Below are 24,100 nucleotides of genomic sequence, written 5' to 3'. Positions count from 1 at the left end.
ACTGATGGGGATACCTGTTGTTGGGCCTGCTTTAGGAACTGAGGACCAGTGAACCAGCTTGTTTTGTGCAGGAGACTTGCTGCAATCGGCCTTGTTGCGATGTCAGCTGGGTTGTTTTCTGTTGCAACATAATTCCACTGTGTGCATGTAGTGGACTTCCTAATTCTGGAGACTCTGTTGGACACATAGATGTAAAACCTTCGCGAAGCATTATAGATGTAGCCTAGCACAATCTTGCTGTCTGTGTAATACCTTACGGCATGCAGCTCAAGGTCCATCTCCTGACAAATGAGCTCTGCCACCTCTACAGCAAGAACTGCAGCACACAGCTCCAATCGGGGGATGGTATGTGCAGGCTTGGGTGCTAGCTTGGATTTACCCATGACAAACCCGATGAAGCACTGTCCTTGTTTATCAATAGCTCGTATGTAGGCAACTGCTGCAATAGCCATTGACGAGGCATCTGAGAAGACACAAAGCTCTTGGTGCTGCATGGAGGACAGAGAAGACGGAATATAAGGCCTGGGTATGTGCAGAAGCTCTACCTCTGACAGGGAGTCTTTCCATGCATTCCATTGTCTTTCTTTGGCAGGTGGAAGAGGATCATCCCATTCACATGGTTCTGTGGTAAGTTCTCTGATGAGGGCTTTGCCTTGGACAGTGATGGGAGCAATAAAACCTAACGGGTCATACAAGCTGTTGACTGTAGAGAGTATGCCTCGCTTAGTGAAGGGTCTTTCTTCCTTGGAAACTTGGAAGGTGAAAGAATCTGATTCAAGACTCCAGCTCAGTCCAAGGCTACGCTGAACAGGAAGAGGATCTGTCCCTAGGTCTAGGTTTTTCAGGTCCTTGGCCAGATCATCAGCTGGAAATGCATCCATTACCTTGCTACTGTTTGAGGCAATTTTGTGTAGCCGTAAATTGGACTCAGCTAACATCTTCTGTGTTCTTTGAAGAAGACTGATGGCTTCTGTTTCTGTAGGGAGTGAAGTCAGACCGTCGTCGACATAAAAGTTTCTGGTAACAAACTCCCTTGCATCTTTGCCGTGCTCTGCCTCGCCTGCTTGAGCTGCTTTTCTCAGCCCATAGATCGCCACAGCTGGTGAGGGGCTATTGCCAAACACATGCACTGTCATGCGGAACTCTGTCACATCTTTTGTGAGGTCATTTTCTCGGTACCAGAGAAAACGTAGGTAGTTCCGGTGATCTTCCCTTACAGTAAAGCAGTAGAACATCTGTTCCACATCCGCAGTTATTGCTATAAGCTCTTTTCGAAACCGCAGTTTGTACTATTGCTGTGTGATTTACTATTACTGAAGGTCCGCGCCACCGAACTGTAGTAAAGGGACCTCTGGCTAATAAGTCGGTTCTGTTGGTCTCATAGCCGAAAAATAGCTTTACTTTGTTGTGTGGGGCAACTTTGCTAGCGAGAGACAGAGCGAGGGTTGAAAGGCTGCTCCAACGGAACTTATTGTTTCGGAGGAAAACAGGAACACAGTGTACAATTGAGTCTTAATAGCTTACTTACAACTGGGCTCGTCAGGCACTCTTCTTGGCTGCAGTGGTTATTATTACATTTACATGCTTCCAGCTCCCGTTTCTACTCGATGACAGCTTGTACTTTTCTACTTCCTTTTTCTCCCTCCTCGCGCTCACAGACAGATAACGGGTATGGCAGTCCATTCTCCCTGCAGCACGGACTACACTGCCCATGAGGCTACATTCTTTAGGGCTATACCTGTAGCATTCTGTAGCTTAGCACAACAACAACAACAAAAAGGCGCTCTCTCACCCAGGAAACACACATGGCAGAGAGCCCGTCACCCTGTAACCATGGCAACTGTAACGCTGCCGCCTGGAACATAGCTGTCAAACAAAACCCAAACAGTCCTGACCCACGACAATATGAAACAGGAAAATACCGCCGTGTCCATAAATCCATTTATTTCAACAAAGTAACTATATTCTAAATACCACCTTTTTAAATGGTAACTGTAACGGAATACAATTACTCATATTTTGTATTTTAAATACATAACGGCGGTACATGTATTCCGTTACTCCCCAACACTGACTGTGGAGCTGTGATATAAATGAGCAAAAAAATATAAAAACTGATTAAACACTAGAAAATTATGTAAGATCTGATTCCCCCCCACCACCACCACACACACACACACACACACATATAAATAAATTGTAACAGACACATATTTTGTGGGGGTCAGTGCTGCTGCCTCACAGCAACACAGCTTAGGTTCAAGCCTGCTTGCTTGCTTGGGCCTGTCTGTGTGACGTGTAGGTGGCCAGACTGTACCAGTGTGGGTTTTCTCCCACTGTCCAAAGACAAAGTTGGATAAATGGAATGTGGAGACAGAAGAAGCAACAAATTCTTAAAATTATAATTGGAGGATATCACTGTTTAATGCTAGTTGTCTTTGAATTAATGCATGGTTAGATAAAATAAAAAATACAGCTTGATGATAATATATGTCTCATCCCACTGCAGCCATGCCCTCTGTTTCTGGTGCTGCATCTTTGGAAGAAGTTCCTTCTCCTTGCACATCTGCAGCTAACCCAACAAATGCAGAAGTCACTTGTGCTACAGCAGCTGTGAACAGTTGTGACAGGTTATCTGCTGATGGTGAAGATAAGGATGAATCATTCACTGAGAGTCAGCTGGAGAACACAGACGAGACTCCTGATGAGACGAAGTGGATCCGTCCTGATTTGCCCAGCAGATGTACTTGGATGCTGGGTGCGCCCATGTCAGAGTCGCCTCATAGCCACTCAGCACGGTAAGAGTCTGGAGAAATAAAGAGGTCGCTGTGTCTTTAAATAAAACTAGTGACTCTGTCTACTTCACTTTTTGCAGCAGAGTTGAGTCACCAGCAATATTTAATTCTGATTTGACAAACAGATGTCACACATACACTGATGTGTCACTTTATTAGGTACACTTGTTCAACTGCTGGTTAATGCAAATATGTAAACCGCCAATCACATGGCAGCAACTCAGTGCATGTAAACACGATCTAGATGACCTGCTTAAGATCAAACAAAGCATCAGAATGAGGGAAAATGGTGATGTTTTTCCACCATATTCAGACGGCAGGGTTAGAATTTGATGTAAACAACATGAAAACATGGCTCCATCTTGCCATGTATCACATGTATCAGTGGTTCTGGCACTTTGTGTTGGTGGATTAGTGTACAGGGTTTTTTTTTTTTTTATACTTTTCCCTCTTTAGTGTTTGTAAAGCTCAGATGATCTCAGCTCACAGGTCACCACATCTCAATCCAAAAGAAAATCTTTGTGAGGTGATCGAATTGTGTGATAGTATCATGTCGACATGGGTCAAAATCTCTGAGGAATGTTTCCCGGGTTGGTTTTCAAGCCAGTTTTGAAAACCAACCCAGTGCTTGCAAGGTGTACCTAACAAATTGCCCAGTGAGTGTATGATGTGATGATATTTCTGACAATTCCACTAATTTTGGTTAAACTCTCATCAGATACATGAAATCCTGTATGGTATCTCCTAGTGTGTGTTATCTCTTACATTGCAGCACCAAGCCCTCTGGCATCCTCCCCAGCATACTTGAGAAAATTGGACACACACCTCTGGTTCGCTTGAACAAAATCCCCAAAGAGTTTGGGCTCAAGTGTGATATCTGTGAGTAAAAGATGTGACAAATTATGTAAAAGTAAGAAGATGATTAAAAAAAAAGACTTATTTTTGCTTATGGTTTTGCAAAATCTTTATTATTATTCTGCATTCAAGTAAATAAGTCTAATTGAAAGTTTGCTTGTAAAAGCAGAGGCTTGAATATTACACAACAGGGTAAGCTAATTAAATAAATAAGTAAAAAAGAAAGGAAAAGGAAACTTAGAGAAAGGTTCACATTTTTCATGCTTTAAGTTTTAGTGTTATACAAAACACATTTAAACAGAATTAACCTTTTAGAATATAAAACATGACATTAACCTTAATAAATAAATAACATGATTCTTAACCTGACTGCTATCCATGTACTTGTACTGCGAAGCTACAACTTTAATCCAAAAGATATGGGTTTATGGATATTTATGGATGTGAAATGTTAAGTTTTCTCTCTGAATACTCCCCTTCGCTCACCCCAAAATGACGCTGATATGTCCTTGCAAGAAAATGAGCAGGAGTGCAGTCTTCTTATTTTCAGGATAGAAGATGCTTTAAATGTCCTAACAGCAGCTTTATTGTTCTCCCTCCTAAGCAGCGAGAAAGCTGATAAGTTTACTGTGTTTAGTGGGGTGAAAAAAACCTCTGCTTGGATGAGACTGTAGTTGAGCAGCAGCAGATTACAGAGTGAGACATCTCACCTGGCTTACCATATTTGTGTAAAAGAACGTCTTTTAGGGGATCTGTTGTTAAGTTGATGCATCCGAGTGGAAGAGGTGCCGTTGTTTAAGCTAGGGCTGTTGAACCCACTGTGTCCCTCTTGGCTTCCTGCTCAGCTGTTAAAAAGGGAGCGTTGAAGTATCATGTAGCTGGTGGCCTTATGTTTTTTCACTGTGCAACTGTTGTTTTCTTGTATGAAGGGGCAGCTCGCTCCCCTGGATGGAGAGGTGAGACTGAAAGACTCTTTGTTCTGTCATCCAACAGAGTAAAAAGAAAACCTTTGCAAATAAAATGCAGCTCTAAACTTGAGAAATAATAGAGTTTATATTTGTTCCGGTACCTTAACAACATGTTGTTGCTGATGCAGTAGCTGGCAGGCATGTCATTATCCCTGTGTTGCTATGAGTTTGCAAAAGAGCAGATCCAGATCTCACACTCCACAAATTGAATTTCCTAATTCCTTCAAACACAGTCAGTCAGGATTACAGAGGGAGATCTGACATGAACTGTTCTCTGTGGAAATAAAAGACGTGGACTGGCATAGACACGCACTTTCAGCAGGACGTATAAAAGCAAAGTAAAAACTAGATTCTCGTGGGAACCAGAATCTAGTTACAGATGACAGAAGCATGCTTTTCATACTTGTTAACCTTTTAGCGGGTGATTGGGGAGCCATCTAAGTTTAGAGTTTTATATAGAGGTTTTATTTCAAAAGCTTTAAGATGTTTCCTCTCAAATTACCAACCATAGATGGGTCGTCAGTGGCCTGGTAAAGGTTAATAGATTAACTATTATTCTTCTCTCTGCACTGGTTCAGTCCTAGTTATTTACAATGCATATTAAATTTGTCACGCATCATCTAATGCAAACCTTTTGGATTAACTTTGAACACTCCCTGATGCAATATATCTTTTTTTGTTTTTAACGGGTGACTGTGTTTAGTGGCCAAGTGTGAGTTCTTCAATGCAGGAGGCAGTGTGAAAGACAGGATTGCCCTGCGCATGGTGGAGGACGCCGAGAGAGCCGGGGTCCTTAAACCAGGAGACACCATCATCGAGCCCACCTCTGGAAACACGGGTACATCAGTTTGAGCGAATGAGCTGACGGCTGTATTATAACTATATAATGAAGGAAAAAGGTCATTTAAATAAATCTTGCTCTTTGTGCAGGTATTGGCCTCGCCCTCATAGCTGCAGTAAGAGGCTACCATTGCATCATTGTGATGCCTGAGAAGATGAGCATGGAGAAGGTAAGTAGCTCTGTTTCTTCTTCTTCTTCTTTTCAATGTGAGGAATCTATTGAAGTCTCATCCTCTCCTGTGTCCTAGGTGCATGTCCTGCAAGCTCTCAGGGCAGAAATTGTCCACACACCCACAGCTGCAGCTTTTGATTCACCAGAGTCTCATATACGTACAGCCTGGCGTCTGAAGAACGAGATCCCCAACTCGCACATCCTTGACCAGTATCGCAATGCAAGCAACCCCCTGGCTCACTACGACACCACGGCTGAGGAGATACTGGAGCAGTGTGATGGTTCGAGCTGATAGAAACTCTGATTTTTGATGCATCTTCTAGCTTGAAGTTGAATTTTTTTCAAGAAATGACCCCCCACACCATTAAACTACCACCACCTTAAACCATTAACACAAGATGATCTTATCTTTTATGCCAAATTTTGACCTTACCCTTCGAATGTGGCAGCAGAAGTTTCCCATTCACTCCTGTCAGTGACACCCAGTGTGGTCTTCTGCTGCTGTAGCACAAGATTTGTCTTGTGCAAACAGAGATGATCTTTTGCAGACCTTAGTTGTAACAAGTGATGATTTGCCTACAATTTTACGGTGTGTGTTTTATATTTCCTGGAACTTAGATCTATATGTCAAACTGACATGAATGAAGGAAGGCGTAAATAGTTTTTCCTGTAACTGCGAATCCTCATGGAACAGGTGTTTATTTGAATCCCAAAAATATGTTTTTTGTAGTTTGGAAAAGAAAATGTGTTTCTGTTTTTAGGTAAATTGGACATGTTGGTGGCCGGAGCTGGCACGGGCGGCACACTCACTGGTGTTGCTCGAAAGTTAAAGGAAAGATGTCCAAATGTCAAGGCGAGATTCCCAACCCACTTATCTAGAATATGAAATAAAAGTTTTGTTTTACTGAAATTTATATTAATCAGTGAAGCAATCCGTATATTGGCAGCTCCAATGCTGCACCGTTTGCAGCCTCTTACCTCAGTTCTCATCTCTGTTCTTTAGATAGTTGGTGTGGATCCTGAAGGCTCTGTTCTGGTTGGCTCAGAGGAGAAAAGTGAAAAGGTTCCATTTGAAGTGGAAGGTATTGGATATGACTTCATCCCCACAGTACTGGACAGATCTGTGAGTATTTTTGTTAACGTGCACATTTGTAAAGTGAGTATTTTTGCTAAACGCCCGTCTCTGTTGAATCTGCACAGATTGTGGATGTCTGGTACAAATCAACCGACACAGAAACGTTCCTTATGTCCCGCAAACTGATCAGAGAGGAGGGTCTTTTGTGCGGTAAGTTCATATCAGTGAGTTGTGGTATGTTATGAGCAACCTCAGTTTGCTCTAAATGATCGATTTGTCTGTTTTGCTGAAGGTGGCAGCTCTGGCTCAGCGATGGCAGCAGCTGTGAAGATGGCTCAGCAGCTGGAGGAGGGGCAGCGCTGTGTGGTCATCCTGCCTGACTCTGTCCGCAACTACATGTACGAGACACAATGGCAGATACACTTTGAATCCAGTGAGAGTCTGGAGTGCTCACAGGCCTTCATGCCTTCAAAAATACAGTTGTGGGCAGATGTTTACATGCACTCATCATGCCCATGAACATCAATACTTTTTAAATAGGGTTGACGTTAGGACTTTTCGATGGTCATTTCACAAGCTTGCTATTTCCATTTCAAAACCAGTTTGGATGTGTGTTTGTGTCCTGCTGGAACACCTTAATGTGTCCAGGTTTTATCAGGTCAAGTTTATCTAGCTGTTAATTTGATGTAAAGTTTCAGAATTTAGAGGTAGTTTTCCTTCTTCATTATTTGTGCATCCATACACACTACTGGGCACAAAACACCCTTGAGCATGAACAGATGCTATAATGTTCTTTGTTGTGAAAGCCTCAGCTTTATTCCTACAAATACACCTCTTGTAACTGGCCAAATAGCTCAGTTTTTGTCCCTTCTGATCATAAAACGTTTCTTCAGAAGGCATTTGGCTTGTCTATGTGGGGCAGCTGCTGTTTTCCGTTGAACTTGAAGCTGCTGATTTTGGGCCAGGGGCTGGTACGTATACTTTTGATCCTGCGTGGATTAGAGAGAAAATGTATTTAAATTTCTGCTTCCATTCTTGTTTTTTTTTTAGATAATTAAAGATGTATGCTTTATAATCTTTCCCCCTTTAAAAAGAACATTTTAATGAAATCTTTAAAAGCCAGTGAATGAACATATGTACCAAATTTAACCACAGACCATCCAATAGCTTTTAGCTTTGTCCTCAAAAATGTGTAAATGTGTGTAGAAATGAATCAGTCCACTGAACAGTTTAGAGATCTTCATGGTTTCAAAGAGTTGGACTCTCTTCCTCTGAGCTATGTCTGGCTAAAAGTAGTAATCATGTTGCTCCCACCAGCCATTAGTTAGACAAGAATTTAACATAAAAGCACTTTCTTTTGAAACCCTTTGTGTGGATGTTTTTCCCATTATTAAGGACAGAACAGCAGTGACAGGAAATGAGAGAGGAAGAGACACATGTGTTTCAACTAGGATGCTTTCTTTCTTTCTTTCTTTTATTTTTACAGCCATGTCCTATCCCTAACCAATAAATCCCACAATAAAGCTGTCAGCATTAAAAAAAGAAAAACTGACGTAAAGCAGTGATGCAGCTGATAAATAACAGATTGTCTAGAGTCAGATGTGTTTTAGGTGGAACCCTGGCTGAACTTTAGCACACTTCTTCGAACTCACCCGTATCTACCTGCAGGTCAAAGTTCCTGACGGATCAGTGGATGTGTGAGAAAGGCTTCCTCTGCTTGGACGCTCAAATGGACCCAAAACCCTGGTAAAAAACACCACAATAACAAAACACCCCGAATCAGCTATAGCTTATACCCCTCAGAGGAGGTATGACAGGGCAGGTTGGTGTTAAAACCTTCATTTTTCCGTCTTGAAGGTGGTGGAACCGGACTGTTCAGAGTCTACACCTGTCTGCCCCCCTCACCATCACACATTCTGTGTCCTGCCAGGAAACCATTGAGATCCTAAAGGAGAACTCACTGGATCAGGCACCAGTCGTCACTGAGTCAGGGTATGTCTATTCTTCTCAATATCAGGTTAGTATTATAAATGCTCTGTTTGGATATGACCTTGTATAAACAGGAAGAGGACAGGAACTTCCAGCATAAACACAAACAGTGGTCTCCATGGAGATTTCAGAGAAACAGATCTCATCCTCTGTATCGTCATCTTCACTTGTGCAGAGCAGCTAAATGCTCGGCAGATGTTCCACAGGTCGTAGTTTGATCTCAGGATTTCACACTGAAACGTGGCTCTGTTCTCGAGTTGATGGTGGAAATTGAATTTCGGGATGACATCACAGTGTCAGGAAGAGATTCTAACACTTTGTCTGTGACCTTTGTCTTGTCTAATCTTTTTGTCTTATTTTCATCTTTATATAACTACCCAACTGAAATATTTTTAAAGATAAATAATATGAACATGTGAAGCTTGTATTTCCCACAGCTTTTAAAACCTCAGTGATTATTTATGTTTTTATTAACACTTCCAGCAGTGTTGCCACCTCACTTGTAGTCAGAGATGTTAAACTTTGCAGGGATGTAGTTTAAAGACGTGAGTGGGCAGCTGGACGTCTGATGGGTAGATACACATACATTACAACCCTGTCCCTCCAGTGTAAATCCCCATGTGAGGTATCTTTATTTGAGTGTGTAACCATATAAGTTGGATCTCGTCTCAAGATAAACTCTAGTTAAAAACTACATTGATTAATCATCCAGTTTGGTTACCCATTTTTTAATCTTGACATTTGGTTGACATAAGCAGGCAGAGACACAATGGGTTAGTCTTCTCGTCACCTGAGTCTGATGGGAGTTTGTGGGTTTTGTGTATTTCCACAGGGCCATCCTGGGAATGGTGACTCTGGAAACCATTCTGTCCTCTCTGTTGGCGGGAAAGGTTGAACTTTCAGCGGCTGTTAGCGCGGTGCTCCTCAAAGCCTTCAAACAGGTCAGTCAGAGAGTGCAGAGCTCTTCATGGCGACCTTTGATGACATAATGAACATTTTTACACGCTTGTTTAATCTTCCTCCACTTGTGCTTTCAGGTGCACCTGACAGACGACCTGGGGAAGCTTTCCCATATCCTCAAAACTGATAACTTTGCCCTGGTGGTTCACAATCAAACTCAATGTGAGAAAATCCATTTCCTAAATAGTGTTTATACAGGACATTTATGTGCAGATCATTTTTATAATGAGCTGTTTATTGCATGGTTGATAAATGTCATTCACAAAGCTTCATTTTGGTTGTGACACCCAAAGACACTGATTTACAATCACACATTTGCATTCTCCTGGATCATGTTCACATATGGCTCTTTCTTTCCATCATTGAGCTAAAACCTGTATTTGTGGACGACATGGGAAACTTTGTTCATGAGCCTGTGCAGTAAACAAACCACAACAGTCTTCTGTGTTTAACAGGAGTTTTGTGTCTCTGTGCAGACGGGGTTGATGGGTCGGCCCTCCAGAGGGAGATTTTATTTGCTGTCGTGACAGCGATTGACCTTCTCTCCTACATCACCAGACGTGAGGGGCAGGACTGCAATCATCAAAGTCAGTCGGTGTAACCCAGTGACTGTGTCCTGTTTAACGTGGATTTTACTTCTTGTTCATTGAGAGACAGCAAACGATCACCTGTAGTGTCACTGAAATAATCATAATAATAATGATGATGATAATAATAATAGAGCTCCAGAGAGGACAGAGAAGTTGTAAAGCACTATTCAGAGCTATCTTTGTTCTCTTTTTTAACACTTTGTGCATCTTGTAATGAGTGAAAAATCTCCAGTTAAAGGGCAACTTAGTTTTTTTTCTGGAGGGATGTTACCATCATCTTTCTGGAACTTTATGACTTTTTTCTCTTACAATACAGTAAAAATATTTCTATTCTTTGCATTTTTTTCTTGCCACACATAATGTCTTTTTTAAGTGTGGTGCCTTTGTGTTTAGTGTTTTCTTTTTCTTTTTTGTACATGTTTTTATCAATTTGCTTTATTTGCTCCGTGTAAGTCACTTAGCATTAGCCAAGAAGTTAGTTTATACATTTAAAAACTAGCAAACCAACATAACCTAAATTTGACTAACAGAAACCTACGTTGATAAAACTGTTTATTATGTTGTATAAATGAATATAGATACAATTATGTCCAGAAGACAGTTTGATATAAACAGAGGCATATTTTGTTTCTTCTGTGTCCCTCACAATGCAAAGCATATAACATCATGACAATGTTATTGGTCAGTTACAATGTTGATCATGGACCAATATTATGATGATGATGCAGAAACGGCACCAATAGGAGATATCAGATGTTGTTGGTGTTGTGCCAAAAAAGCCAAACAATGATTTCTGCTGTTCTCGTGTGCTTTTTATGTCTAATATTTACTTACATTGTAATTAGACTGTAGTGAACAGGGTTTATTATGTGGTTATATAGAAAATAAAGAAATAACCTGTTTTGCAAACATTTTATGACTCTGCCTTATTGCAACTGCAGTATAATCAATCTAGTTCTTTTTGGTCTCTCAGTGTGTTCACAGAAATTGGATTTTTTTTTTTTTTATTATTTCAGCTGCCCTCATGGCCAGATCACTCTTGAATAAAAACATTTTTAATGTTGGTGAGACATTAAAATTAAAAGGAAATATAACAGTGAATACACAAAAAATTGTTATCGCTGAGTCAAAATGACTTGATATTATATGTTTGGCATATCTTAGATGCCAGCAATCATTTATAACGGTTTAAATTTCACCAATCATTTTTATGGCAAATATTGGAAATCAGTTTTTGACACACTACCAGCACACAGGTGAGTGGCTTGTGTCTTTCTGCAGACAGGGAGTGCAAATGGTATGTTTTAATCTGATTCAATTTATCTTGAATTTCTAAACAGCGGAGGAAGATATATTCGTTCATGTGTATGGAGGTGGGCGTCACTCCATGCCTTTCTGTGAATGTTATTGCACACCACTCCTTTAACTGCAGTTAGTAGGAATTCAGCATTTCAGTACACAGTTAGAGAAACATGTTGCTTCCTGTTTTTATCTCCAGGCTGCGGTTATGCTGAAACTAGGACTCACCTGTGTGCTATCAGCAGAAAGCAGACTTCACTTGTTACAATGTTATTACAATGTAGCCCACTAGAAGCAGCACTCTTTGTGTCTTATTTTACATTCTGATTTAGAACTCCAGATCTTAGGTTAATTTGTGTATTATTGAAGTTTGGATTCCCCTGGGGCATATACTGAAATTCTATTGGAAGGAGGAAACAAGTCCCGCCCACTCCGGTTGAACCTGAATGCAACAACACAGGAGTGAAAAAAAAAGCCTGTTGTTTCTTCTTCTTGTTGTTTAGGAATGAAAGTAAGTGATTGTGGTACCAGCTTGATAATGTCCAACTACTTTCTCATGGTCTTGGTGAGTAAGTGTTTTAGTAAGTTTTTAGCTAAGCCGATTTACCTAACTGTATCAACCAGCGAGAGTTGGGTGTGGTTTCCTCACCTGGGTCACCCTTAAAATGCGGAAGTACATCTGTGCTGTGTATTTTTAGTACTTTTATGTTGTTGTTTTTTTAAGTGTTCAGTGTTTTCAGTAGTGCAGTATATGATTTAATTCACAAAATAAAGTATGTAATCATATTCCATGGTTTACAAAGTGAATGAAATTGTCATTATATTTATTCTGAAGATTAAGCAGAAATGTTGGGTCCCTATAGCCACAGATGACTGTAACATTGTGACTGTATATATTAATGGTTTTATTATTATGCGGGCTGGGTGTTCTTGGAAGTCTTTTGAAACTGGAGTCAGAATATGTATTTCTTCTTTAGGCTGTGTGTCAGGCAGGACTAAGGTCCTAAACATAGGACTCAGGAACAAGGCTACGATGCAAGAGAGACAAAGGGCAAGGATAATATATATATACACAGAGGATAATGAGGGAACAGACACACGAGCCTGACACAGACAGAAGACATGAACATGAAGGGAAGAGAGAAGGAACAGAGGAAAAATGAAATAAACAAAACTAGCAACTCAAGCAAGTAGGAGACAAATGGCACAGAACACAGGATCATATCAAGCACAAGGAAAGTAAGCGTAACCCCACAACCAGAAAGCTGAAAAACAGCACAGAATAAAGGATCATACTACTACTGCGGTCTGGCCGGGGCCTGTCTGTGTGAAGTTTGTGTGGCCAGACTGTGTCTGTGTGGGTTTCCTTCCACTGATTAGACGTGCTTGCTAGAATAATTGATGCTTCTAAATTGTAGGTGGGGGTGTGATAGTGTGCGGTTGACTTTTTCTCTGTGTTGGCCATGTAATGGACCAGCGACCTGTGTCGGCCAGTGGCACACTCCCGGCCACCTCCGACTCTAAGCTGGATAAGCAGCCAAAACAATGTGTGGGTGGACACAGAAGGAGCAACAAATTCTTAAAATTATGTCTGGAGGACATCAATCAAACTGTGTCATGCAAATTGGCTTTACATTAAGGGTTAGATAAAATAATGTGTAGCTTATTTATTGAGTTCAATTCCACCATCAGGCCTGGGTCTTTCTGTGTGGAGTTTGCATGTTCTCACTGTGTTTGTGTGGGTTCTCTCCGGGTACTCCAGCTTCCTCCCAAAGTCCAAAGACATGCAATTAGTGTGGATAGGTTAATTGGAAACTCTAAGTTGCCCGCAGATGTGAATGTGAGTGTGAATGGTTGTCTGTGTCTATGTGTTAGCCCTGCGACAGGCTGGCGACCTGTGCGTGTACCCTGCCTCTCCCCCTAAGACAGCTGGGATAGGTTAACATGCAGTCATTGATGAATGAGTCAAATTAAGTGGCCACTAAAACAAAAGGTCTTGCCAACTTGTCAGTAACTTTTGAAAGCTTGGTGTAAATGTGGTGTAATATGTGTCCGATCTTGCTGCAGATGAACCATGCCCACTGATTTTGGTACGAAATCCTTGGAAGAAGTTCCTTCTCCTTGCACATCTGCAGCTAACCCAACAAATGCAGAAGTCACTTGTGCTAAAGCATCTTCAAGTGTGTGTCAGGCTACAGCAGCTGTGAACAGTGGTGACAGGTTATCTGCTGATGGTGAAGATAAGGATGAATCATTCACTGAGACTCAGCTGGAGAACACAGACGAGACTCCTGATGAGTCGAAGTGGATCCGTCCTGATTTGCCCAGGAGGTGTACTTGGAAGCTGGGCGCGCCCATGTCAGAGTCGCCTCATAGCCACTCAGCACGGTAAGAGTCTGGAGAAATAAAGAGGTCGCTGTGTAGAGGAGAGAATGCTCTGAGCTTAAGCTCAGTCTTTAAATAATGAAACTCCATTACAGCTGTAAAAGAATGTTGATTCACAAACAGATGTCACACATACACTCATGGGCAAACATATAAACAGTCAATCACACAGCACCAACTCAATGCATGTAGAGATGATCAAGATGATCAAGATGACCTGCTGAAGTTCAAACTGAGCACCAGAATGAAGAACGGTGACTTAATTGACTCAGAACTATCAGAAACTGCTGATCTACTCAGATTTTCTCACACAACCATCTCTGTGCTTTACTGAAAACGGTCAAACAAAGACAAAAATGTCCAGTTCTCTGGGGGGGAAATGCCTTGTTGATGACAGAAGTTAGAGGGAAAAGACTTGTTACAACTAAGTTATCCAGAGGAGCATCGCTGAATGCACAACATATCAAACCTAAAACAGATGGGCTACAGCAGCAGGCCACACTGGATGCCTCTCCTGACAGCTAAAAACCAGAAACTGAGGCTACAGTTCACATGGACAACTGGACAATAGAAGGTTGGAAAAACTTCACCTGATCTGAATTTGGCATAATCAACATAAAAGCATGGATCCATCCTGCCTTGTGTCAGTGGTTCAGACTGCTGGTGGTATAATAATTTGGGGGGTATCTTCTTGGCTCACTTTGGGTTCTTTAGTATAAACTGAGCATCATTTAAATCCCACAGCCTCCCTGAGTACTGTTACTGACCATGTCCATCACTTTATGACCACAGTGTACCCATCTTCTGATGCCTGCTTCTAGCAGGATAGGACACCATGCTGCAACGCGCAAATCAACTCAAACTGGTTTCTTGAACATGACGATGAGTCCACTCCACTCAAATGGCCTCCAGTCACCAGATCTCAATCCAGTAGAGCATCTTTGGGATTTGGTGGAACGTCAGGCACCTGGTCTGCAGCATCAAATGGGTCATGTCACCCATTTGATGCCATAAAGAATTAAGGCATTTCTGAAAGAAAAAAGGGCGTTAAACCCAATGATAAAAACGTGTACCTAACAAATTGGCCATTTAGAGTATGTTGTAGTGATACTTCTGATATTTCTGGTATTTTGTAATTAAATTCTCACGAGATATAATGAACATGACATCGTGTATGGTATCTCCAAGATGGTAATGACTGTTAATTGTGTGTTATCTCGTACATTATAGCACCAAGCCCTCTGGCATCCTCTCCAGCATCCTTGAGAAAATTGGACACACACCTCTGGTTCGCTTGAACAAAATCCCAAAAGAGTTTGGGCTCAAGTGTGATATCTGTGAGTATGAATGTAAAATGTGACACACCCACACATGCCTGGATATCAGTACAAGCAGAATCCATAAGCTTCTCTGCACACAATCACTTTGACTATTTTTACTTTCAGTTTCTGCAAAATCTTCCAAATAAACATTAGAATGATTATTATGCATTTCATGCAGATTCATTATGTGAATGAATCTGCACGAAACTTCGCTTGTTTAAATGGGAGAAACGGCAAGGCCTTGAATGACTGTGGACAAGCAAAATAGCTGAGAAGGGAGCGTTGAAGTATCATGTTTCCTACTGTGAGACTGTTGTTGTTTTGTATGAGGAGGCAGCTCGTTCCCTGGATGGAGAGGTGAGACTGAAAGACTTTCTTTCTCTGTTGGATGAAAAAACAAAAACTCCTGTAAATTAAATTGAGCTGGAAAGCTGAAAACTGTTTGTGTTACCTGTGTTTCATACTGGCAGCCCATCTCAAAATCCAGGTTCTTTGATCTTTTCAAACCTACGTTGATGATCCGAACGCAATGTGCCAAACACATTTAGCTTTTCCAAGATGAGCAGTATAAATTCTCTATAGGCTCCTCTTGTTCATGCATTTCTTCTATCTGTTTATTTATTCATTTCTGATAGTTTAATTTCAGTTTTTACACATTATCTGTGTAGTATGACAGTATTCTTTTTAACGGGTGACTGTGTTTAGTGGCCAAGTGTGAGTTCTTCAATCCAGGAGGCAGTGTGAAAGACAGGATCGCCCTGCGCATGGTGGAGGACGCCGAGAGAGCCGGGGTCCTTAAACCAGGAGACACCATCATCGAGCCCACCTCTGGAAACACGGGTACATGAGTGTGAATGAACAAATGGGTTGAAGGCTCAGTGTTTGATACGGTTTAACATAAACCGAACTGAAGTGCAGTATTGAAGCTCCATGATGAAGGAAAAAGGTCATTTAAATAAATCTTGCTCTTTGTGCAGGTATTGGCCTCGCCCTCATAGCTGCAGTAAAAGGCTACCATTGCATCACTGTGATGCCTGAGAAGATGAGCATGGAGAAGGTAAGTAGCTCTGTTTCTTCTTCTTCTTCTTTTCAATGTCAGGAATCTATTGAAGTCTCATCCTCTCCTGTGTCCTAGGTGCATGTCCTGAGAGCTCTCGGGGCAGAAATTGTCCGCACACCCACAGCTGCGGCTTTTGATTCACCAGAGTCTCATATACGTACGGCCTGGCGTCTGAAGAACGAGATCCCCAACTCGCACATCCTCAACCAGTATGGCAATTCAAGCAACCCCCTGGCTCACTACGACACCACGGCTGAGGAGATACTGGAGCAGTGTGATGGTTCGAGCTGATAGAAACTCTGATTTTTGATGCATCTTCTAGCTTGAGTCTAATTTTTGCTGTACATGTTTAATTCAACAATTGATTTTGAGGGTAATGAAAAGAAACACATGGCTCTGCCACTAAGTCTTTTCTTTCTCTCCCTTCACTCATTGAAGTAGAAAGTCTGAGCCTGGCTCTGAGGAGCAGCGTTAATTTTGTTCTCAACAACCATATTTTTTTTCCTGATGAAAACAAGAACGAGAAAAGACAATAACCAAATAAAAACGAACGCACAAAAACTGTGAAAGTGTCAAAATTATGTTTTGACACTTTCATCAACAAAAAACAAAGTATAATAAGAATTTCTGGAGACATGAGGTGGGACGAGTTTGGAAGTGATCCAATCAGAAGTAATCTTTTTGTGCACTGAGGTTAGACTTGATCTGCCCATGGAGGCGTGTGAAACAGCACATTTCACATTTTTACCGCTGTTTCTCATGAAAACGTGACAAAATGTCAACGCTTGGGAGGAGACGAACAGTAAACATATGGACAGATTCCACATTTTTCAGTGCCTGTTTTATATTTGCACAAATGTATTAAATTACTTTTAATCATACAAGAAACATGCCTGAAACACTGATCTGTATATCAAACTGCACGAATAAATGAAGGCATATAGCTTGTCCTCTTTGTTAAACCTTGAAATTTCCTCTAATCGTTCATATTAGCTTATTAGGCATGAATGTGATATTATATTAATATTTAAAAAAAAAACTTTTTTACAGCTTGAAAAAGAAAATGTGTTTTTGTTTTAGGTCAGTTGGACATGTTGGTGGCTGGAGTCAGCACAGGCGGCACGCTCACTGGTGTTGCTCGAAAGTTAAAGGAAAGATGTCCAAATGTCAAAGTGAGCACCACACAACCTATCAGTCCACAGTCTTTAATGAATGGTTTTTATTTACTGTATTCTTCTTCTTCTTATTTCTGACTCACACTGATGCATATCCATCAGTGAAGCAATGCATGTATTGGCAGCTCCATCAAACATTACTTGATAACTGTTTAACCCTGCAGTGTTTGCAGCCTCTTACCTAATTCCTCATGTCTGTTTTTAGGTAGTCGGTGTGGATCCTGAAGGCTCTGTTCTGGAAGGCTCAGAAGGGCAGAATAAAAAGTTTCCATTTGAAGTGGAGGGAATCGGCCTTGACTTCATCCCCACAGTACTGGACAGATCTGTGAGTATTTTTGTTAACGTGCACATTTGTAAAGTGAGTATTTTTGCTAAACGCCCGTCTCTGTTGAATCTGCACAGATTGTGGATGTCTGGTACAAATCAACCGACACAGAAACGTTCCTTATGTCCCGCAAACTGATCAGAGAGGAGGGTCTTTTGTGCGGTAAGTTCATATCAGTGAGTTGTGGTATGTTATGAGCAACCTCAGTTTGCTCTAAATGATCGATTTGTCTGTTTTGCTGAAGGTGGCAGCTCTGGCTCAGCGATGGCAGCAGCTGTGAAGATGGCTCAGCAGCTGGAGGAGGGGCAGCGCTGTGTGGTCATCCTGCCTGACTCTGTCCGCAACTACATGTACGAGACACAATGGCAGATACACTTTGAATCCAGTGAGAGTCTGGAGTGCTCACAGGCCTTCATGCCTTCAAAAATACAGTTGTGGGCAGACGTTTACATGCACTCATCATGCCCATGAACATCAGTACTTTTTAAATAGGGTTGACGTTAGGACTTTTCGATGGTCATTTCACAAGCTTGCTATTTCCATTCCAAAACCAGTTTGGATGTGTGTTTGTGTCCTGCTGGAACACCTTAATGTGTCCAGGTTTTGTCAGGTCAAGTTTATCTAGCTGTTAATTTGATGTAAAGTTTCAGAATTTAGAGGTAGTTTTCCTTCTTCATTATTTGTGCATCCATACACACTACTGGGCACAAAACACCCTTGAGCATGAACAGATGCTATAATCTTCTTTGTTGTGAAAGCCTCAGCTTTATTCCTACAAATACACCTCTTGTAACTGGCCAAATAGCTCAGTTTTTGTCCCTTCTGATCATAAAACGTTTCTTCGGAAGGCATTTGGCTTGTCTATGTGGGGCAGCTGCTGTTTTCCGTTGAACTTGAAGCTGCTGATTTTGGGCCAGGGGCTGGTACGTATACTTTTGATCCTGCGTGGATTAGAGAGAAAATGTATTTAAATTTCTGCTTCCATTCTTGTTTTTTTTTTAGATAATTAAAAATGTATGCTTTATAATCTTTCCCCCTTTAAAAAGAACATTTTAATGAAATCTTTAAAAGCCAGTGAATGAACATATGTACCAAATTTAACCACAGACCATCCAATAGCTTTTAGCTTTGTCCTCAAAAATGTGTAAATGTGTGTAGAAATGAATCAGTCCACTGAACAGTTTAGAGATCTTCATGGTTTCAAAGAGTTGGACTCTCTTCCTCTGAGCTATGTCTGGCTAAAAGCAGTAACCATGTTGCTCCCACCAGCCATTAGTTAGACAAGAATTTAACATAAAAGCACTTTCTTTTGAAACCCTTTGTGTGGATGTTTTTCTCATTATTAAGGACAGAACAGCAGTGACAGGAAATGAGAGAGGAAGAGACACATGTAACTGTAAATGTTACACGATGTGTCTTTGTAAAGTCGGCGCCAATAAAATATTCAAGTTTCCAAAGTCCAAAGACTTTAATTCCAGTTTTTCTATTTGCTTTAAGGACTGACATAATGAAAAAAGCAAAATACAGCAGAGGCTGATGGGAATGCCAATTTTTTTATGGTATTTGAGGATTTAACAAAATGTTTTTGAAAAAACTTTGGCCTCAATCTCATGGTGCTGGATTTAAAATAAGGGCCTAAGGCATGAATGTGTGCACCAAATTTAACAGTACACGAGCCAATAATTGTTAAGCTAACTTATAAAACATTTCAACCGATGTTACCGCTTTTAAACATGCTAAAGAAAAAACAGTAACCTCTGCAGTTAGACATCAGTACACAAACACACTTTCTTTTTTATGTGGATTTTTTTCTACAAGACAAAGGTGAGAGAAAATGAGAGATGGCTTTCAGCTGTTATGTTTTTTTATTTTTATTTTTTACAGCCACGTGTCTTTCCTGTCCATAACTGAAATGCTGCAACCATTACAAACAAGATTTTCTAGAGTCAGACATGTTTTAGGTGGAAGTCTGACCAAACTTCAGCACACTTCTTCAAACTCACCGATTTTTACCTGCAGGTCAAAGTTCCTGACGGATCAGTGGATGTGTGAGAAAGGCTTCCTCTGCTTGGACGCTCAAATGGACCCAAAACCCTGGTAAAAAACACCACAAAAACAAAACACCCCGAATCAGCTATAGCTTATACCCCTCAGAGGAGGTATGACAGGGCAGGTTGGTGTTAAAACCTTCATTTTTCCGTCTTGAAGGTGGTGGAACCGGACTGTTCAGAGTCTACACCTGTCTGCCCCCCTCACTGTCACACATTCTGTGTCCTGCCAGGAAACCATTGAGATCCTAAAGGAGAACTCACTGGATCAGGCACCAGTCGTCACTGAGTCAGGGTATGTCTATTCTTCTCAATATCAGGTTAGTATTATAAATGTCAGGCCTGAGGCTTCCTGAGCCTTGGTCCCTGTGGGACATGGGACAAGTTCCTGCCTTCCTGTGAATGTTGGTACTTGGCAGTTCTTGGTTGCCTGGGGTCCTGTCTTTGACTTGTGCCAGGATGACTGCCCTCTAGTGGACTTAACTACTCATTGCCTCTGGTCACTTGATTCAGCTTGCTAAGATGTGTGTTGTAGTTTAAAGACGTGTGTGGGCAGCTGGACGTCTGATGGGTAGATACACATACATTACAACCCTGTCCCTCCAGTGTAAATCCCCATGTGAGGTATCCTTATTTGAGTGTGTAACCATATAAGTTGGATCTCGTCTCAAGATAAACTCTAGTTAAAAACTACATTGATTAATCATCCAGTTTGGTTACCCATTTTTTAATCTCGACATTTGGTTGACATAAGCAGGCAGAGACATGATGGGTTAGTCTTCTCGTCACCTGAGTCTGATGGGAGTTTGTGGGTTTTGTGTATTTCCACAGGGCCATCCTGGGAATGGTGACTCTGGAAACCATTCTGTCCTCTCTGTTGGCGGGGAAGGTTGAACTTTCAGCGGCTGTTAGCGCGGTGCTCCTCAAAGCCTTCAAACAGGTCAGTCAGAGAGTGCAGAGCTCTTCATGGCGACCTTTGATGACACAATGAACATTTTTACACGCTTGTTTAATCTTCCTCCACTTGTGCTTTCAGGTGCACCTGACAGACGACCTGGGGAAGCTTTCCCATATCCTCAAAACTGATAACTTTGCTCTGGTGGTTCACAATCAAACTCAATGTGAGAAAATCCATTTCCTAAATAGTGTTTATACAGAACATTTATGTGCAGATCATTTTTATAATGAGCTGTTTATTGCGTGGTTGATAAATGTCATTCACAAAGCTGCGAGGGCTCCACTTTTTTGACTGACTAATGGACCAAAACCAAAGATGCTGAATTACAGTCACACAAAAGAGACCCAGAGGCTGGATTAATCAACTGTTAAATGAGTGAATTATTACTCCCCCCCCTAAAAAAAGCTGATATTTTATTCACAATAGAACTGATTTTAAATTTGATGTCTGAATGAAGTTGGGACACGGCCGTGTTCGACACTGTGTAACATCCCCTCTTCTTTTAACTGCAGTTCTGGCTTTCCTTTGTTGTTTTCCTTCGTGATGCTGCCATCAAATTCTGAATAAGTCAACATTTTTCGCTTTAAACATTGTATTATTATTTTAACAGTGTGTCTCAGTTTAAAGATCTGATATATTTTCTATATTTTCTATATTGTAAATAAAATACGTGTTTATGAGATTAGCAGATCTGTGTCCATCAGCAGTTTTGTGTCTCTGTGCAGACGGGGTCGATGGGTCGGCCCTCCAGAGGCAGATTTTATTTGCCGTCGTGACATCGATTGACCTTCTCTCCTACATCACCACACACGAGGGGCAGGACTGCAACCATCAAAGTCAGGCAGTGTAACCCAGTGACTGTGTCCTGTTTAAGGTGGATTTTACTCTCTTCTCACTGAGACACAGCAAACAATCACCTACAGTGTCATCGAAATTATAAGACATACAGTCGCAGAGAGGACAGAGAAGTTGTAATTATATTTATAGCTGTTGTTGTTATTGTTTTTTGGGATTTGTTGACAGTTGAAGCAAAATAGAAAATAACATTATCTTTTTTTTTAAAACTTTAATCCTTTCAGTGTTGTTACAAGTAATCTGCGTGTATTCACCTCGCAGCTTTAAATGCTGTATGAGGGACTTTACCATCATCTTTCTGGAGCTTTTTGACTCTTTTCTCCCACTTGTGCAAAATGAATTTGTTCCCTTCACCGTCAATAATGCAGCGACCGGCTTTGGTCTGATATCTACATTTAATCTTTGAATGGTGGAAAGCAGGCCTACAGTCTCATTTCTTACAGAATAGTTCAGTGTTTATATTCTTTGCATTTTACTCCTACTATTAAAGACTTGAGCCATACGTAAAGTGTGGGGCCTTACAGATTCTGGTTTGTTTTGCTTTTCTGTGACATGTTTTTATTAATTTGCTGTATTTCCTCTTAGCTAGCAGGTACCTAGAAACCTTCAAACCAGGTACCTGCAAACAGAAGGTGATGATAAATTCAGCTCACTGCTTTACTTACTTACTTGTTAAGCTTAGTTATAAGCTTGTTGCACAAAAAATGCTTTTACAGTATAATTAAAGTGAATAGAGCTTCAAGGTTGTCCAACTTTTCTCTTTAACTAAGTTTACAGCACAGCTCATAAAACAGGGTTTGTGATCTGGTGTTGCTGCTTTCTACATTTTACTTCGTTTAAAGGAGGAAACAACCTCAGTTTAACGTTTCAAACTTTTTTTTCGTTTTGGCTAAATTGTCACTTGTGGCGTTGTTATTGAGGGTAAGGGCTTGCATTTCAAGCTTACATTAAATACTGTGAGGACACCTGATTATCTGTTTGTCAAGTTGCACCGTGGGAAATGTAGGCATCATGCAGTGAAAAGACAAAGGTATCGGCTTCTTCTGCAGAGATACTTTGAGGCCTTTTCCGCTGTTTATACAGTGCTATTAGCGTGTAATGATAAAGTAGAGAAGTTACACTTATTTTATTAATTATTTTTTTCATTTGCTGCTCAAACATTAGTTCAAATGTCTTAGAACAAAGTAGAAAAGGGACAATGTCAGATTTTGTTTTATTCATTTTCTTATTTTTTAAAGTCCCTCTTGTGCTCCAAAACATGTTTGAGGATGTTTCTATTCTACTGCTTAATCTGACACTAGATTTCATTTTTGTCTATACTCAATTTAAATAGAAGACATGCATAAATGCTGGCATGTGCTTTTTTTTTAATTGAGCATTTCTCTCACTTCTGTGCATAAACCTAATTTTACTCACTGCTCTGCGTTGAAGTGTAATGACTCACTAAACCACAGGGAGGGAGTATTGGCACAGGTAGACCAGCTGTGCAGCTCTCTGTATATTCAGTTCCTCCTGGACACACACAGATTGTAGGAGCGTCATCCTTCTGACCTTCAGCCAGTAATGTCAATAATTCAAGGTGTAACAAGATGTAACTTAATGCCCTGCCTTGGATTTAATAAACTATCTTGACAACAATTAAAGCTGAGACCAAATGGCAGCTTTTTTAAATTGTTTTTATCGTATTTAATTTTTATTTTTGTTTTGAAAGCTTTTATCGTACATAGATAAAAGTGCAAAAAGACCCAAATAAGAAGGAAATGACATGAAAGTCATGTCTGAATGCTGATTTAAAACAAAAAGATGCAAAAGTGAATAAAGGAACATGCCGTATTTAAACTTTCTACTTATTGTTGACATTTTTTTTTCTGCAAAGCTTTTATTTTTCTCAGCCGTGTTTTTTCCAGCAGCGAGTCTGGTCAAAGAGAAATGTGCTGAAAGTCTGCTGCTTCCTTCCTTCATTCTCACCTGTCGTTGTCAAGGAGCACGTCACATTTAAAAAGCAACACACTGTGATGTATCTGTTATGTCACTGCACCATTATTTCCTGTCTTGTAAAAGACTTTGTTTTTAAACTAACAAGGTGACCCTCACATCAAAATGACCATTAACACCATCACTCTAAAGAGCCAAACTAGTCATTGCACAACCAATATCAGAGCAGATGGAAAACCACTGTCACACTCTCCCTGACTGTCCTCTGCACATCACAGCCTCGCCTGATCTGTCATCACCAGCAGGCAGAGTCAGTATCCCATGATGACGCTGGTCTCTTTCTGTCATTAACACCAGGCTGTATCCATGTGCTTACACGTTGATTTCCAGAAACTCCAACTGGATTAAGTGACCCCCTGAGTGTAGAAAAGCCTTCTAAAGCAGCTATAATAATATTTTTTAGGTTAAAATGACATGGAAAGTGGTTTTTCATG

General features: G+C 40.8%; 2 protein-coding genes across 4 annotated transcripts; both read left to right on the top strand.

Annotated features, from left to right (window-relative positions):
• The first annotated feature begins 2,496 nt into the window (after window positions 1–2,496).
• On the top strand, window positions 2,497–11,015 carry LOC120717583 (cystathionine beta-synthase-like). The gene is made up of 14 exons (XM_040005690.1): window positions 2,497–2,798; window positions 3,568–3,674; window positions 5,322–5,456; window positions 5,549–5,628; window positions 5,707–5,911; window positions 6,392–6,483; window positions 6,634–6,753; window positions 6,831–6,915; window positions 6,998–7,103; window positions 8,374–8,451; window positions 8,563–8,697; window positions 9,527–9,635; window positions 9,732–9,816; window positions 10,131–11,015. Exons 1-14 carry the CDS (start codon window positions 2,512–2,514, stop codon window positions 10,253–10,255), a joined length of 1,749 nt encoding a protein of 582 aa, XP_039861624.1. The 5' UTR covers window positions 2,497–2,511; the 3' UTR covers window positions 10,256–11,015.
• Window positions 11,016–11,450: 435 nt separating this feature from the next.
• On the top strand, window positions 11,451–23,314 carry LOC120717582 (cystathionine beta-synthase-like). 3 transcript variants are annotated; one of them, XM_040005687.1, is made up of 16 exons: window positions 11,451–12,108; window positions 12,521–12,782; window positions 13,611–13,931; window positions 15,159–15,265; window positions 15,956–16,090; window positions 16,228–16,307; window positions 16,386–16,590; window positions 17,391–17,482; window positions 17,691–17,810; window positions 17,888–17,972; window positions 18,055–18,160; window positions 19,830–19,907; window positions 20,019–20,153; window positions 20,690–20,798; window positions 20,895–20,979; window positions 21,542–23,314. In XM_040005687.1, exons 3-16 carry the CDS (start codon window positions 13,618–13,620, stop codon window positions 21,664–21,666), a joined length of 1,776 nt encoding a protein of 591 aa, XP_039861621.1. In that variant the 5' UTR covers window positions 11,451–12,108; window positions 12,521–12,782; window positions 13,611–13,617; the 3' UTR covers window positions 21,667–23,314. The 3 variants fall into 3 exon arrangements, with proteins under 3 accessions (XP_039861621.1, XP_039861622.1, XP_039861620.1); XM_040005688.1 differs by lacking the exon at window positions 12,521–12,782 and having other exon boundaries at window positions 11,451–12,054; XM_040005686.1 differs by lacking the exon at window positions 12,521–12,782 and having other exon boundaries at window positions 11,454–12,108.
• Window positions 23,315–24,100: the final 786 nt, after the last annotated feature.

This window comes from Simochromis diagramma, unplaced genomic scaffold (genome assembly GCF_900408965.1).
Source record: "Simochromis diagramma unplaced genomic scaffold, fSimDia1.1 OVJJ01000501.1, whole genome shotgun sequence".
Classification (NCBI taxonomy): Eukaryota; Metazoa; Chordata; class Actinopteri; order Cichliformes; family Cichlidae; genus Simochromis; species Simochromis diagramma.
The sequence above is the reverse complement of the archived record's forward strand: the minus strand, read 5'-3'. Positions and strand labels throughout refer to the sequence as shown.